Source organism: Salvelinus sp. IW2-2015, linkage group LG19, assembly GCF_002910315.2.
Source record: "Salvelinus sp. IW2-2015 linkage group LG19, ASM291031v2, whole genome shotgun sequence".
NCBI lineage: Eukaryota > Metazoa > Chordata > Actinopteri > Salmoniformes > Salmonidae > Salvelinus > Salvelinus sp. IW2-2015.
Genome location: NC_036859.1, coordinates 34,430,447 through 34,445,544, shown reverse-complemented (window position 1 = coordinate 34,445,544; position 15,098 = coordinate 34,430,447). Strand labels below are relative to the sequence as shown.

Here is a 15,098-nt window from a genome sequence, read left to right as displayed (position 1 = left end):
ATATCGACATACAGTAACTACAACAGTACCACATACAGATGCTACATACACTACCTACACTAAACAGTAATCTACGTACAATATCTACACATACATATTCTACATACAATATCTACATAAGTTACATAAGTATCATCAACACATTACACTATCTCAGTTACACAATATCTAACATCACAAGATCTACATACAGTTCATCACATACAGCTATGTACTCAACACATACAATATCTACATAACAGTATCTACATACAGTACCTACCATACAGTACCTACATACATATCTACAACAGACCTACACTAATACCTACATACAGTACCTTACTACAGTATCTACATACAAGTATCTACAACAGTACCTACATACAGTACCCTACATCAGTATCTACATAGCAGTACTACATACAAGTAACCTTAGCATTACATAACCTAAACCTATAGTATGGCTACATACCTGGCAAAACGTTGTGTTACTACAATCTCACCTCCCAGTGTGGCTGTGTTGTGTGCTGTCTACCTAGACGTTTGCTCCAGACCAGCTGGTCAGTTGGGTCGTGCAAGAGGAACAGAACGCCACGGCCCGGGTCCAGAAGACGTCCGTGCAGAACACATGACCTGCGCAGCACATCTCCCTACGTCAAACCAGTAGTCGGAGGCTGGAAGCTCAAGGTGCTTGGGAGGGGACTCACTCCAGTGATATGAATTGCTCTTATCCTTCCTCTTTCTCTATCCCTCACTTTTCCTTCTCGTCTCCCCCTCTATCTTCATCTTCTTTCTATTCTCAGCTCTCCTTCTTCCTTCATTCCCTTCCTTCTACATCTAATCCCCTTCTCATCCCTGTTTCTCTTCTCTACTTCCCCTCCATCCCCTGTCTCTCCATCTCTCCTCCCTCTCTCATCCCTGTTTTCTATCTTTCTTCCTTCTCTGTCTTCTCATCTCCTCCCTTCTAGTCCTCTCTCATTCTACTCCCCTCTCATCCCCTGTTCTCTTCCTTCTCTATCTCTCTCGTCCGCTTTTCTTCATCCTCTGTCTCCTGTTCTCTTCTGCCATCCTCCCCCTCTCATCCCTGTTTCTCTTTTCTCATCTATTCCCCTCTCTGTTCTCTATCTTTTCCTTTGTTCTCTCTCTATGCTCTCCCTTTCTCACCCTGTTTTCTTCTCTATCCTTCCCCCTCATCCCTGGTTTCTCTCTCAACTCTCCCTCTCCATTCCCTGTGTTCTCTTCTCATCCTCCCCCTCTCATCCGTCTCTTCTCCTCTCCCTCTTCATCCCTGTTCTTCTTCTCACCTCTTCCCTTGCTACATCCCTTGTTTCTCTTTCTCATCTCTCCCCCTATCCTGTTTCTCTTCTCATCTCCCCCCTCTCACCCTGTTCTCTTCTCATCTCTCCCCTCTCATCCCTGTCTTCTCCATCCCTCCCCTCTCACCTGTTTCTCTTCTCATCTCCCCCCCTCAAATCCCTGTTTCTCTTCTCACTCCCTCTCTCCCTCTCCTAACTTCACCCTGTTTCTCTTCTCATCCCCCTCTAAATCCTTTTCTCTTTCCTATCCTCCCCTCTGAACCCTGTTTATTTCCCACTCTCCCCTCAGTCTGTTTTACATCCCTTTCTCCCTCCTCCTTCTGTACTGTCAATGTATTTATCATCAACTTTGACAACATTTCAGCTCATCAGCAACGCTGTCATCTTGCCTTGTCATTCTGCATCTGCCTGCATCTCCTCATTCGGGTCAGTTCTCATTGCCTGTCATCTTGCCTGTTTCTGCCTGTATCTGCTTATCTCCATCTGGCCTTGTCATCTCTGTCAAATCGCCTGTTATCTGCCTGTCATCGTTGCCTGTCAATCTGCCTGGTAATCTTGCTGTCATTCTTGCCTGTTCATCATCTTGGCCTTATCTTCGTCTGTTTACGGGCTCGCGTCAGAAATATAAATGGACGCGGACCAAGGTGATCGGTGGTTCTTTTTTGAAAATGTACACACGCCGAAAAAACAATGAACACAAACCGAACGTTAAAGCTAGTCGTGCATAAAGCAACAAACAAAAAGACAAGATCCCATAAAACCCAAAAGGAACATGAACAAACTTATATCTGAATTCCCAGATCAAAGGAGCAAACGATAGATGGCTGCCTCCGAATTGGTGAATCAAAACACACCAACATCAGAAACAGAAAACTAGAATGCCCACCCTATATCACACCCCTATTTCAGCACACAAAGGCTCTTTAAGGCAGGCGTGACATTGCCTGTTTACTTGCCTGTTCCTGCCTGCTACTTCTTGCCTGTCATCTTGCCGTCATGCCGTTATTTTCCTACATCTCTGCCTGTCATCTTGCCTGTCACTTACCTGTCATCTGCTGTTATGCTGTTACTTGCCTGTCATCTCCTGCATCATTGCCATGTCATGCTCGCCGTCATCTTGCCTGTTATTTGCCTGTTTCGTTGCCTGTCATCTCGCCCTTCCAGTTTACATAACCCGCTCTCAATTATCCCCTCAATCACCTTCCTCTCTCCTCTCTCCTCCCGCTATTCCCTCCATCATCTTCTTCCACTGAATGCCTTCTTATTATTTTGTATACTTCATTATATCCCTCTTCAATCTCGCCGTCTCTCCTCAGTCTGTTTTCTCCACACTGCTCCCACGACAGTTTGCTGAGACACCTCCGTGCAAGCCCCCTGCGTGATGCCCACACACCCACCTCCATGGTCCCCCCCGGGTCACCCAATCAACCAATGGCCCACGGCCTCCACCTCTAACAGGTCCTCTCCACCAGGGACCCAGCCCGGAGAGCCTCTCCTGGCCTGCGGCAGTGCCTGAGCCGGAGGCTTCCGCTCCCCGCCGCACGGGAAGCGAGCCCCACCAAACCAAAACCCAGAGGGGAAAGTCCGAGCTCAGGCGGCCCAGAACGGGGACCTCCCTGTGGGTGGAGAGGATCGCCTTGGACCCTGGAGTCCTCCGGTCCGGATCCCGGGATCGGTGCGGTAAATACGGACCAACACGGACCCGAGAAGCAGGGACAGGGAGAGCCGGGCATGGCGACGGGCGGCTGAGGCGCAGCACGCCTCTTCAACGTGCTGACGCAGAGACCCTCAACTGTCTGGACTATGAGAGGCTGTGGTAAAGCCCCCAGTCTGCTTCACTAGTATTACAATATACAGTACGTGCTAAGTGTGTCTGTTGACAGTTCTCCTCCCTCCCAACTCTTGCTCACAGTACTTGTTCTGATATTGTTCATATTATTAATATTGTAAATTCATAGATACTTTGTTTATTATTGGATATTGTATATTTGTTATACTTTATTGAATTGTTTATATGTATGTATTCTTGGGATACTGTTGGTAATACTTATTAGAATATTGTTTAATAATTCCTAGATATTTTTATATAAAATATTGGGTTTATATTAATTTGATATTGTTATATTTGTTATTACTGATATTTGTGTTAGTAGTATGTATATTCCTTTGATATTGTTTATATTATTGATATTTTTTTATATTGTAATTATTGAATATGGTTTATATATGTATATTTCTTTGATATTGTTCATATTTATTTGATATTTGTTTACGATTTTTATAATTGTTTATATGGTTAACTGCTAAATAGTGTGTGTGTGGCATTGTGGTACATATGTGATAGTATTATTTGTTATTTTCCGTTGTTATATGGTCACATTTGTTTATATTTGATGCAGTTGTTACATGTTGTTGCATTGGTTTATATTTTTTATATATTTGTCTCAGCAATACTTCGCTTGCCGTGTCTACTCCCTGGCTTGATTGGCATTGTACTTGGTCGCCTTTTCGAGCAATCTGAAAACTAGATCGGCGTATCATAAATCAAATATATACTCCTGGTCTGTGTCAAATATCTAAAATATGATGTCGAAATCATAATACTAAATATATGACCGCTGTCACTATGATATAAAAATATATACTCTGGTCCTTGTCAATACTCTTAAATATAATACTCTGGTCTGTATCATCTATCAAATATATGACCTGGTCTGGTATATATCTAAAATAATGACTCCTTCGGTATCAATATATACAAAATAACTATACTCTGGCGTATCATAACTAAATATATGACGTCTGGTCGTATCATATATCTAAATATCTGACTCTGGCTGTATCATATCTAAATATATACCGTCGTATCATATATTCTAAAGGACCTGGCTGTATCAAATGTCAAAATAGACCTGGCTGTATCATATCACGAACATATATGACTCGTCGGGTGATCATAATATCAAAGGACCTGGCGTATCACACCAATGACTCTGGTCTGTGATCATATCTAAATATATACTCTGGTACTGTAATCATATACCTAAAGGACTCGGTCTGTATACTAGACTTCTGTCTGGAACATCACATACTCTGGTCTGATACCACATACTCGGTCGTGTATATTCACATACCTGTCCTGTATACTATACTACTCTGGCGTATATCTACATGACTCTGTCTGTATATCTATATGAAACTCAGGTCTGTAATTATCACAGGACTCTGGCTGTAACTCACATGACTCGCTGTATCATAAATCTAAATATAGACCTGTCTGTAACAATACTAAAGGACTCGGTCTGTATAGCTAACAGACTCTTGGTCTGTATCCCAACATATCTGAAGACTAGATGACTCAGGTCGTATCATATACAAAGGACCTGCGGTTAATTCTAACAGATCTGTCGTAATATTTACAGTAAGCTCTGGTCTGTAAATCTACATACTCTGGTCTGTATACAAGACCGGTCGAATCTAACACGACTCTGGCGTAATACTACACGACCTGTCGTATATCTACACGACTCTGGCGTAATATCTCACACGACCTGTCTAACACACGAATCGGTCCTGAATCTAACATGAACCGTCGTAATAGCACATGACCTGGTCTGTAATTCTAAGACTCGCTGTATATCTACATGCACTCTGTCTTATGTAGCACATGACTCGGTCTGTACTATCTACATGACTCTGTCTTATATTCACTAGAGACTCTGGGTGCTGGTAATCTACATGACTCTGGCTTAATCTAACATTGACCTGGTCCGTATATCACATACGCTGGTCGTTAATACTACATGACTTGGTCGTTTTGAGCCCATAACTATCACACTCTTAGAGAGAGGTTGAGCCAATTAATCTGATCACACATATTACCATTACATTTAAGTCTTAGCATACGCTCTTATCCAAGAGCGACTTACAAATTCGGTGCATTCACCTACTGAATCATGAACACCACGTTACAATAGTGCATCTAACCTCTTAAGGGGGAGGGTAGAAGAACTTTAATAGGCCTATCCTAGAATTCCTTAATACAGGTGGTTCAGGTGTCTCCGTAAGGTGGTGATTGACTCCGCGACCTGGCGTCGTGAGGATTTTCCACAAGGAAATGGGGCCAGACAGCGACAGTTTTGACTGGGCTTAGCGCGAACTGCGTACTTCCTCAGAGGTAGGAGGCTACAGGCCAGAGGTGGATGAACGCAGCCTCTGTTGGGTGAGGGCCTGATCAGACCGAAGGTACGGGAGGTGCCGTTCCCCTCACACCCTAGCAGCAACATGGTCTCGTAGCGATCGAAGCTTCACCTGGAACCTTGGAAGAGCTGGAGGACCGTTACGTGAGAGAACTTGGGAAGGTGAACACCAACGGGCTCGGCGTCTGGATGATTTAGTGTTTATATGGCACAGCAGGAGCCCAGCACAACAGCGAGTTCAGGAATCCAACGGGAATGACAACCTTGATTAGGACCTGCGCCGTCTTCCTGGTGAGGCAGTCGATACTCTGCAATGTTGTAGACATAGAACCTACAACGGAACGGGTCCACCGCTGAGTTATTGAGAAACGGACAGGGTTGTCCAGTACACGCCAAGGTCTTATGCACTCTGGAGAGACAACAATGGAGTTGTCAAACCGGATGCTGAGATCATGGAACGGCCCCTTCCCCGGAGGAAGCACACCCAGCGTTGCCGAGGTTCCAGCTTGACGGTGGTGAATCCTCACCACACTCGATATGTTTGCCATGACATGCAAGATGCGAATCGCCACCTGGTATCAACAGGGAAAGACAAGAGTAATTGTTCCGCCTGCATAGCAATGATAGAGAGACCATGTGAGATATGAACAGAGCCAAGACTGGGTGCTAAGCGAGAAAGGAGAGGGCCTAGAACAAACCCTGGGGACAACCAAGTGGAGAGCACGTGGGTCGACGACAGATTCTCAGCCACGAAGCCACCTGGTAGACGACCTGCAGGTAGGCACCAATCCAAGCGTGCCTGCGCCCGGAATGCCCAAACCGGAGAGGCGAGAGAGATCGATGGTTCCACAGCACCAATCAGCCGATAGGATGTATGTAGATACTGTATGTAGGTAGTGTATGTAGATACTGTATGTTCGTGTGCATGCTTACACACCAGGCGCATGCATGCAAAAATGCGAACCCACACACATTTGTGTATTACTATATTTGTGAGGACGCAKACACATACACACACACACAGTAAAATAATATAAATGAATATGCACCCAGAGGTTATTGAACATACACACACAGAAATACCCCAAAATATCTGACTAAAATTCACAAACACACATCCACTGATCCAGGATCAAAGTGAACGTTTCTTCACTCCTGTGATTCTGCCTCTGTTCGTCGTTATAACCAAAAACCATCCCAAACCTCATTAGACCAAGCCATGTGATTACAGGAATGACATGAGAGAATGAGAAACAGAGTAGAGAGTGTAGAGTGACACCGTTGAGCTCGTTAGTCACTGCTGGTGTCTTCTTACACCAGCAGACCTTTGATGAAGAGCACTGTCTTATCATTCATTATCGCCCCAGCAGCAAAAGGCAATGCCTCTCCCTTGTTGAACTGTCAGTCATTAGAGTGGTAGCTCAGGGTAGCACGAACCAATTAAACAAAATAAACACTAAMTGAACTACTTAAAAGTTTTCCAGAGGTGTGTGGTGCGTTCAATAACGTAAACACATTCGGAAATATGAACAAAAAAACTCAATATATAAAATGTCGTATTTATAATACACACGTTACTGTTTATAGTGATGGTTCAGACACATTATGAAATAGCCACTTGTGCTCACCACAGAAAATGCTGTAAGAGATTTCTAGCTAGCTAATAATCTGCCAAGGTACTGTGGCTCAAGTTTAATCGTCTCTTTTTGATCTAAACTACCATAACAAACAGTGAAATGTACAGTATTTTGGCTAATCAAACTATGCCAATGTTACTCATAAGCCGCATTCAACAAGACAAACTGTAATTTGGAAAAGTTTGAAAATGTGTCTACCTGTGCTGCAGCAGCCTGGGCCTGCTGCTCTTGCTGCTGGAGCAGTCTCTGGAGCAGCTGCACCTGGTGCTCCACTGAGCGGGGGGAGTCCAGGGCCAAGAGGTCCGACACGGATGGCCCCGTTCTGGGGGAGGTCAGCTGCAGGGCTGGGTCCTTGGATGGGGAATAAAGAGCACCAGGTCAGTTGTTAGTGATCTATAATGAATGAGGATAGGAGGGTGCACGTTACATTACATATTGTTAGGGTGCAAGATTCCAGTAACTTTTCCCCAAATCTCCTGTTTTTCCCAGAAATCCCGGTTGAATTCCCAGATTGCCTGTTTATTCCCTCCTGATTCTGGGAGTCCTCAAATCGGGATTTCAGAAAAAAACTGTACATTCTGGGGAAGTTACTGAAATTTTACAAGCCCATACTGTACATATTTGTATGTTCATGCAGGCAGGAATGAGTTAATAATACTGTTATCTTTATGTTGAGCAAAACTGTCATGATTTCTATTCTGTCTGATAGTATTAGCCTTGATTTCCCATTGGTGAATGGTGTCACTATGTTACTGCGTGTTATAATTGCGTATACCACAATAGTGAAAGCTCAATTTGGAAACCTATTGGACTTCATTTAGCTCTTCACTTAATAAGCCTACCATCATCAAGAAATAACGACACAGCACCAAGAACAGCTCCAAACTAGCAGTGATTATCTCTGTGCTATGAATACACCGGGCTGGGATTCAACACAATACGGTTCAATACAATACWACAGGCTACAAAAGAGGTTGATACAATCAGAGAGGCAAGATGAAGCTATTAACAAAGAGMTAGAGAGAGAAAGAGAGATGGGAAGATAGGAAGATAGAAAGTTATTGACAAGCAGAYAGAGAAAGGGAAAGAATACCTTTTACAAGGGAGACTATAAATAGTGGTCTGGAAGAGAGTGGTTGTTATGTCTGACAGTATTTATGGGGGTCTTTGAGTACCTTCTTGTGTTGTACAGCATGTTAGKTTTTGTGACAGACATCTACCGCATGTTACAGTACAAAGACAATCTGGTTTGATGGAGTTTAGGGTCTATCTCAGCTCATAGAGGATTATCATTAGATTATTAGTTCATTAATTAAAGTATATTGATGGTATACAGTYGAGACAGACCAGACCGTTCAACTGTCCTCTACTCRAAGTGCATCGATGACATTGTCCCACAGTGACCGTACGTACATATCCCAAACAGAAGCCATGGATTACAGGTAACATCTACACCGAGCTAAAGGCTAGAGCTGCAGCTTTCAAGGAGAGGCACACTCATCCGGACGCTTATAAGAAATCCGACTAATCATCAAACAGGCAAAGCGTCAATAGAGGACTAAGACTGCATCCTACTCACTGGCTCTGATGCTCGTCAGATATGGGAGGGCTTGAAAACTATTACGGACCACAAAGGGAAACCCAGCCGCGAGCTGCCTAGTCACGCGAGCCTATCAGACATGCATGAGAGCACCAGCTGTTCCAGACGACTGTGTGATCACACTCTCCATAGCCAATGTGAGCAAGACCTTTAAACAGGTCAACATTCACGMGTTTTCACTGACATTTTCTACCTCYCCCTGACCTAATACCTACATGTCTCAAAGAGACCAGCATCTTGTGCCCAAGAAAGCGAAGGTAACCTGCCTAAGTGATTACCGCCCTGTAGCACTCACGTCGGTAGCCATGAAGTGCTTCGAAAGGCTGGTCATGGCTCACATCAACACCATCATGCCAGAAACCCTAGACCCACTCCAATTCGCATACCACCCCAACAGATCCACAGATCCTCAATCGCACTCCACGCTGATCTTTCCCACCTGGACAAAAGGAACACCTATGTGAGAATGCTGTTCATTGAATASYGCTCAGCGTTCAACACCAGGGTGCCCAAAAAATGCTTAGTCCCCTCCTGTACTCCCTGTTCASCCACGACTGCGTGGTCAAGCACGAKWCCAACACCATCATTAKGTTTACTGACGACACAACAATTGTGGTGCCAGGACAAAAACCTCTCCCTCAATGTGAGCAAGACAAATGAGCTGATCGTGGACTATAGGAAAAAGAGTGGAAACAGGCCCCCATTAACATCGACAGTGGAGCGGGTCGAGAGTTTAAAGTTCCTTGATGTCCACATCACCAACAAACTATCATGGTTCAAACACACCAAGACAGTCGTGAAGAGGGCACAGCACCTTTTCCCCCTCAGGAGACTGAAAAGATTTGGCATGGGTCCCCAGATCCTCAAAAAGATCTACAGCTGCACCATTAAGAGCATCCTGACTGGTTGCATCACTGCCTGGTARGGCAACTGCTCGGCTTCTGACCGTAAGGCGCTACAGAGTAACTGTGTATGGCCCAGTACATCACTGGGGCCAAGCTTCCTGACATCCAGGACCTTTTTACTAGGCGGTGTCAGTGGAAGTCCCAAACAATTGTCAAAGACTCCAGTCACCCAAGTCATAGACTGTTAAAAAAAATATTATTTCACCTTTATTTAACCAGGTAGGCCAGTTGAGAACAAGTTCTCATTRACAACTGCGACCTGGCCAAGATAAAGCAAAGCAGTGCGACACAAACAACAACACAGAGTTACACATGGAATAAACAAACGTACAGTCAATAATACAATAGAAAAAGTCTATATACAGTGTGTGCAAATGAGGTAGGATAACGGAGGTAAGGCAAGTAGTGATGCTAGTCGGACAGGCAGGTGCGGGTGTAACCGATGTGAAATGGCTAGCTAGTTAGCGGGGTGTGCGCTAATAGCGTTTCAATTGGTGACGTCACTCGCTCTGAGACCTTGAAGTAGTTGTTCCCCTTGCTCTGCAAGGGCAGCGGCTTTTATGGAGCWACGGGTGCTATACTGTTACACGGGCAGCGATCGGTTGAAAAGCATSCGTTTAGTTGGAGGCCARGGAAGGAGTGTTGTATGGCATTGAAGKTCGTTTGGAGGTTTGTTAACACAGTGTCCAAAGAAGGGCCAGATGTATACAGAATGGTGTCGTCTGCATAGAGGTTGTTCACTGTTCACTCTGCTACCGCTCGGCAAGCGATACCGGAGCGCCAAGTCTAGGACCAAAAGGCTCCTTAACAGCTCCCACCCCCAAGCCATAAGCCATAAGAACAATTAATCAAATGGCCACAATGTATGCCTCCCCCKCTTTGTGTTTACATTGCTGCTACTTGCTGTCTATTATCTATGCAGTCACTTTCCAAATGACCTGGACTAACCTGTACCCCCACACATTGACCTGGGACTGGTACCCCCTGTATAAAGCCTCGTTATTGTTATGTCATTTTCTTGTGTTACTTTTTGATTTGATTATATTTTTCTACTTTAGTTTATTGGTAAATGTTTTCTGAACTCTATTTCTTGAACTCCGTTGTTAGATAAGACGTTTACTGTAAAACAAGACATCTAGAATACACAATACTTTCATCATCTTGCTAACAACCATTGGCTCAAACACAGAAGTCCCCCACCATAGACCTTATCATATCAATATGGAATGAGAGAGAGAGGAGAGGAGACGAGAGAGAGAGAGAGAGAGAGAGAAGAGAGAGAGAGAGAGAGAGAGAGAGAGAGAGAGAGGAGAGAGAGAGAGAGAGAGAGAGAGAGAGAGAGAGAGAGAGAGAGAGAGATAATAGATAGTGAGTGGGTTGTATGACACTGGTTAGTAGAGCACTGGAGGGCATCATGCTTGTTTTTCATCAATAAAACATAGGAACACATTATATTTACAGCACCACCCTATGAAATATTTCTCAACCTTATGACAACAAACACAGATAACGACAACAGGAGAACATTCAGTCCACCTACAGAGTAATTACCCTAGCTCAGTTGTTCAATCCGCAAAAGCTTCAACGTGGGACGCTCAAGTCAGTTCGTCAAATTTCTGCCCTGCTAAGCTGCCCCGGTAAACTGTAAGTGCTGTTTATGTGGAAGTGGAAACGTCTAGGAGTAACAATGGCTCAGCTGTGAAGTGGTAGGCCACCCACACCTCCAGAACGCGACTGGCGAGTGCTGAAATCCGTAGCGCGTAAAAATCGTCTGTCCTCGGTTCCAACACCGATTCTCAAACTGCCTCTTGAAGCAATGTCAGCACAAAAACTGTTCGTTGGCAGCTTCATGAAATGGATTTCCAAGGCCGAGCAGCCGCACACAAGCCTAAGATCACCATACGCAATGTCAAGCGTCGGCTGGAGTGGTGTAAAGTTGCCGCCATTGGACTCTGGAGCAGTGGAAACGCATTCTCTGGAGTGATGAATCACACTTCACCATCTGGCAGTCCAACGAACTAATCTGGGTTGGGTGGATGCCAGGAAAACGCTACCTGCCACCAATGCATAGAGACAACTGTAAAATTTGGTGGAGGAGGAATAATGGTCTGGGGCTGTTTTTCATAGTTCAGGCTAGACCCCTTCGTTCCAGTGAATGGAAATCTTTAACGCTACAGAATACAATGATGTTATAGATTCTGTGCTTCCAACTTTGAGGCAACAAATTGGGGAAGGCCCCTTCATGTTTCAGCATGACAACGTGTCACGCCCTGATTTTCTGTTCACCTGTCCTTGCTTGTCTCCACCCCCTCCAGTGTCGCTTATTATCCCTGTGTATTATCCCTGTGTTCCTGTCTCTCTGTGCCAGTTCATCTTGTTTTGCCAAGTCAACTGACGTTGTTCCGTGGCTCCTATTTTTCCCAGTCTCTGTTTTTTCCTTGTCTTCCTGGTTTTAAGAACTCTCGCCTGTCTCCGACCTGCCTTTTGCCTACCCCTTTTGTTCTAATAAATATCGGAGCTCAATCATTTGCCTCCTTTCTCTGCATTTGGGTCTCGCCTTGTGCCCTTATACAATGCCCACGTGCACAAAGCGAGGTCCACGAGAAATGGTTTGTTGAGATCGGTGTGGAAGAACTTGACTGGCCTGCACAGAGCCCTGACCTCAACCCCATTGAACACCTTTGGATAAATTGGAACGCCGACTGCGAGCCAGGTCTAATCAACCAACATCAGTACCCATACACACTAATGCTCTTGTGGCTGAACGAAGCAAGTCCCTGCAGCAATGTTCCAAAATCTAGTGGAAAGCCTTCCAGAAGAGTTTGCTGTTACTGCAGCAAAGGGGGGACCAACTCCATATGAATGCCCATGATTCTGGAATGAGATGTTTGATGAGCAGGTGTCCACATACATTTTCTGCTTGCAAGACGTGTTCGTTACAGTGTGATGTAATGAATAAGACTTCAGGTCATACAGTACCTTCCCATCTTTACTAAGAAGGTCCTTGCTTTTGGTCTTGTTCCAGGTCAGATGACAAAACAGGCGATGCTCTCCTCTGTGGTGGCTTCAAGTCGTCGAATCAGACAATGCCAACTTCGTCTTGGCTGAATGAGAGAGGTGGATGGAGAGAGATGGATGGAAGAGAGAGATGGAGATGGAGAAAGAGAGAGATGGATGGAGACAGACAAAACAAATCATAAACAATACTAAAATAGGACCAAACTACACCACCAGCAAAAAACGTATAACATAACCATTCCTTTATACAAAACTATGTTATTATTAAGAGATTTTTCTCAACCCAAAGACGCTTGAAACATCGAATCCAAAGTTTGGCCCCCTGCTCTCCACTCTCTCTAGAGTCACACTCTAACTGATTTGAGTCTCAGAAGAGAGAATGTCCCACATGTGCAAATATAGAAACCAGTATGTACTATACTGCGCCCCGTTCAATACATTAATGGTCTAGTGTCAATAGACGCCTACAGTTGATGGTGTCTCAGGTAATAAGATCGTTCTACGGAGTTCTACGTAAGTTAGAGCCTTCACTGCCTGCTCGTATCAGGTAATAAGATAGGTTCATCGAGTAATAACCTACTCGGTGTCTCTGTAATAATGATGGATCTACATATCCCGCCCGGTCTAAATAAATCGATGGTGTTCTTGAGGTTATCGTTCCCGGTTAGGTGGTACAGATGTGATTCTAAGAGTTAGATAATAGACCAGTACTAGTCAAGAAGATGATCTATGTGTCTAATACTATGTTCTAGGTTAATAATATGGTCTATGCGTAAAATATGGTCTATGTAATAAGCTGGTTACTAGTAAAGAATGCTTCTATGTGTACATTAAGATGGGTTTCTAGATTAGATAAGACAGATATGTAGAATAAGATTGCCGAATCTAGCTATAAGTGGATCTAGGTCATCGATTATGATTCTATGGTATTAAGATGGTTTAGTAATTACTATGTTCTAGGTAATAAGATGTTCTAGATAATTTAAGACAGTACTACGTAATGAGATGATCTAGGTAATAAGATGGATCTGAGGTTAATAGACACGGTTCTAGGCTAATAAGATGGTTCCAGGTAATAAGTGAGGATCTAGTGTAATAGGACTGGTTTAGGTACATAAATGGTTCCACGGTTAATAAGATGGCTCTAGGTAAGTAGGCGGTGCTCTATGGTAATACGATCGCTCTACTTGGTAATAAGATGCCTAGGTAATAGGATGGTTCTAGGTAATTATAGATGGTATTCTAGGTAATAAGGATGGTTCTACGGTAATAAAATGTTTCTAAGCTGGTAGTAAATGGGTTTCTAGCGTAATTAATGGTATTGGGTAATAAAAATGCCTGGATACTAGCGTGATAAGACAGTATGGTGCCGTGGCAAGTGAGTCACACTGGCACGGCGTCTTCCCCATCTGCGTCTGTGGGCAGCGCATTGGTGTCCCACGTCCATCCTCACGAGCTCTGGCTTCCCCCTGTCTGCTGCAGGGTGCACCGCTGGTGGCACACGTCAAAGGCCTCGAGGCCACTTCCGCACAGATGCGCATGGCCTCGGCGACATATAGGGGGTGAGGGGTGGAGAAAAGGGGAGGAGGCAAGTAGGTGAGTGGAGGCCGAGGAGGGGGGAGAGAAGAGTGAGAAGGGAAGGTGAGGGCGAGAGATAGGGAGGGGAGGAGGGGAGAGACAGAGGGGGGAGGGGGCAGAGGAGGGGAGGGCGGAGCAGAGGAGACGGGGATGAAGCACGTAGAGGACAACAAGCAAAGGGCAGCGAGAGAAGTTTTAGACGGCACAGTGAATTACGATAACGAACATGCGTCGTTGTACATGGGAATTGGTTTCATTCCAAGAGCCGCGTAGGATCTCAAGCTTTCCTTGGAACCCTACAAGGCCACAACAACTCAAAAATCCATTAGGTATTATAGAGCCAAAAATAATTTCAATTTTCCATACGTTACTACAATTCTCTGCCTCCTTAGGAGCGATAATGCCACAAGGCCGAAGGTGGGTTGTCTTGGGTACCAGCGGCACATTGACAAAGGTGCTTATAAATGCCTCACATTCCATACTTGGGAGGGAATGCTGCCCACAAGGCTGGGTCAATCACTACTGTGTGTCAGGTAAGCACAGGCAAGTGTCTGGGTGTGTGTGAGACGGTGTGCTCCTATGGCGCGAATAATAACATCGTTATATGTTTATGATATTTGTGTTACCTATGTTATAGTTAAAGTAGCATACTGTTACCGTATGACGATCATTTGGGCTAATTTCCAGTAGATTTGCCGCAATCCAAAAAGATCACCACTAATTTTCCTTTTACATGGCCCAACCGGTAAGTGGAACTCACGACCCTTTTGAGAGATACTAGCACTGGCTCTCGAAAAATAACCATCTGGACCACAAGGCCAATTTAGTAATTTCAGGATGCTATCAAAACAGGATCTCTCTCG

At 44.6% G+C, this 15,098-nt stretch overlaps 1 protein-coding gene across 1 annotated transcript in view; it reads right to left on the bottom strand.

Annotated features, from left to right (window-relative positions):
- LOC111979683 (carboxyl-terminal PDZ ligand of neuronal nitric oxide synthase protein-like) overlaps positions 1-15,098 on the bottom strand; it is a 58,673-nt gene that overhangs the window by 3,434 nt on the left and 40,141 nt on the right. The window contains exon 8 of the mRNA XM_024010313.2: positions 7,333-7,485. Within this exon, the coding sequence (XP_023866081.2) occupies positions 7,333-7,485 (153 nt within the window). The remainder of the gene's footprint in view (positions 1-7,332; positions 7,486-15,098) is intronic.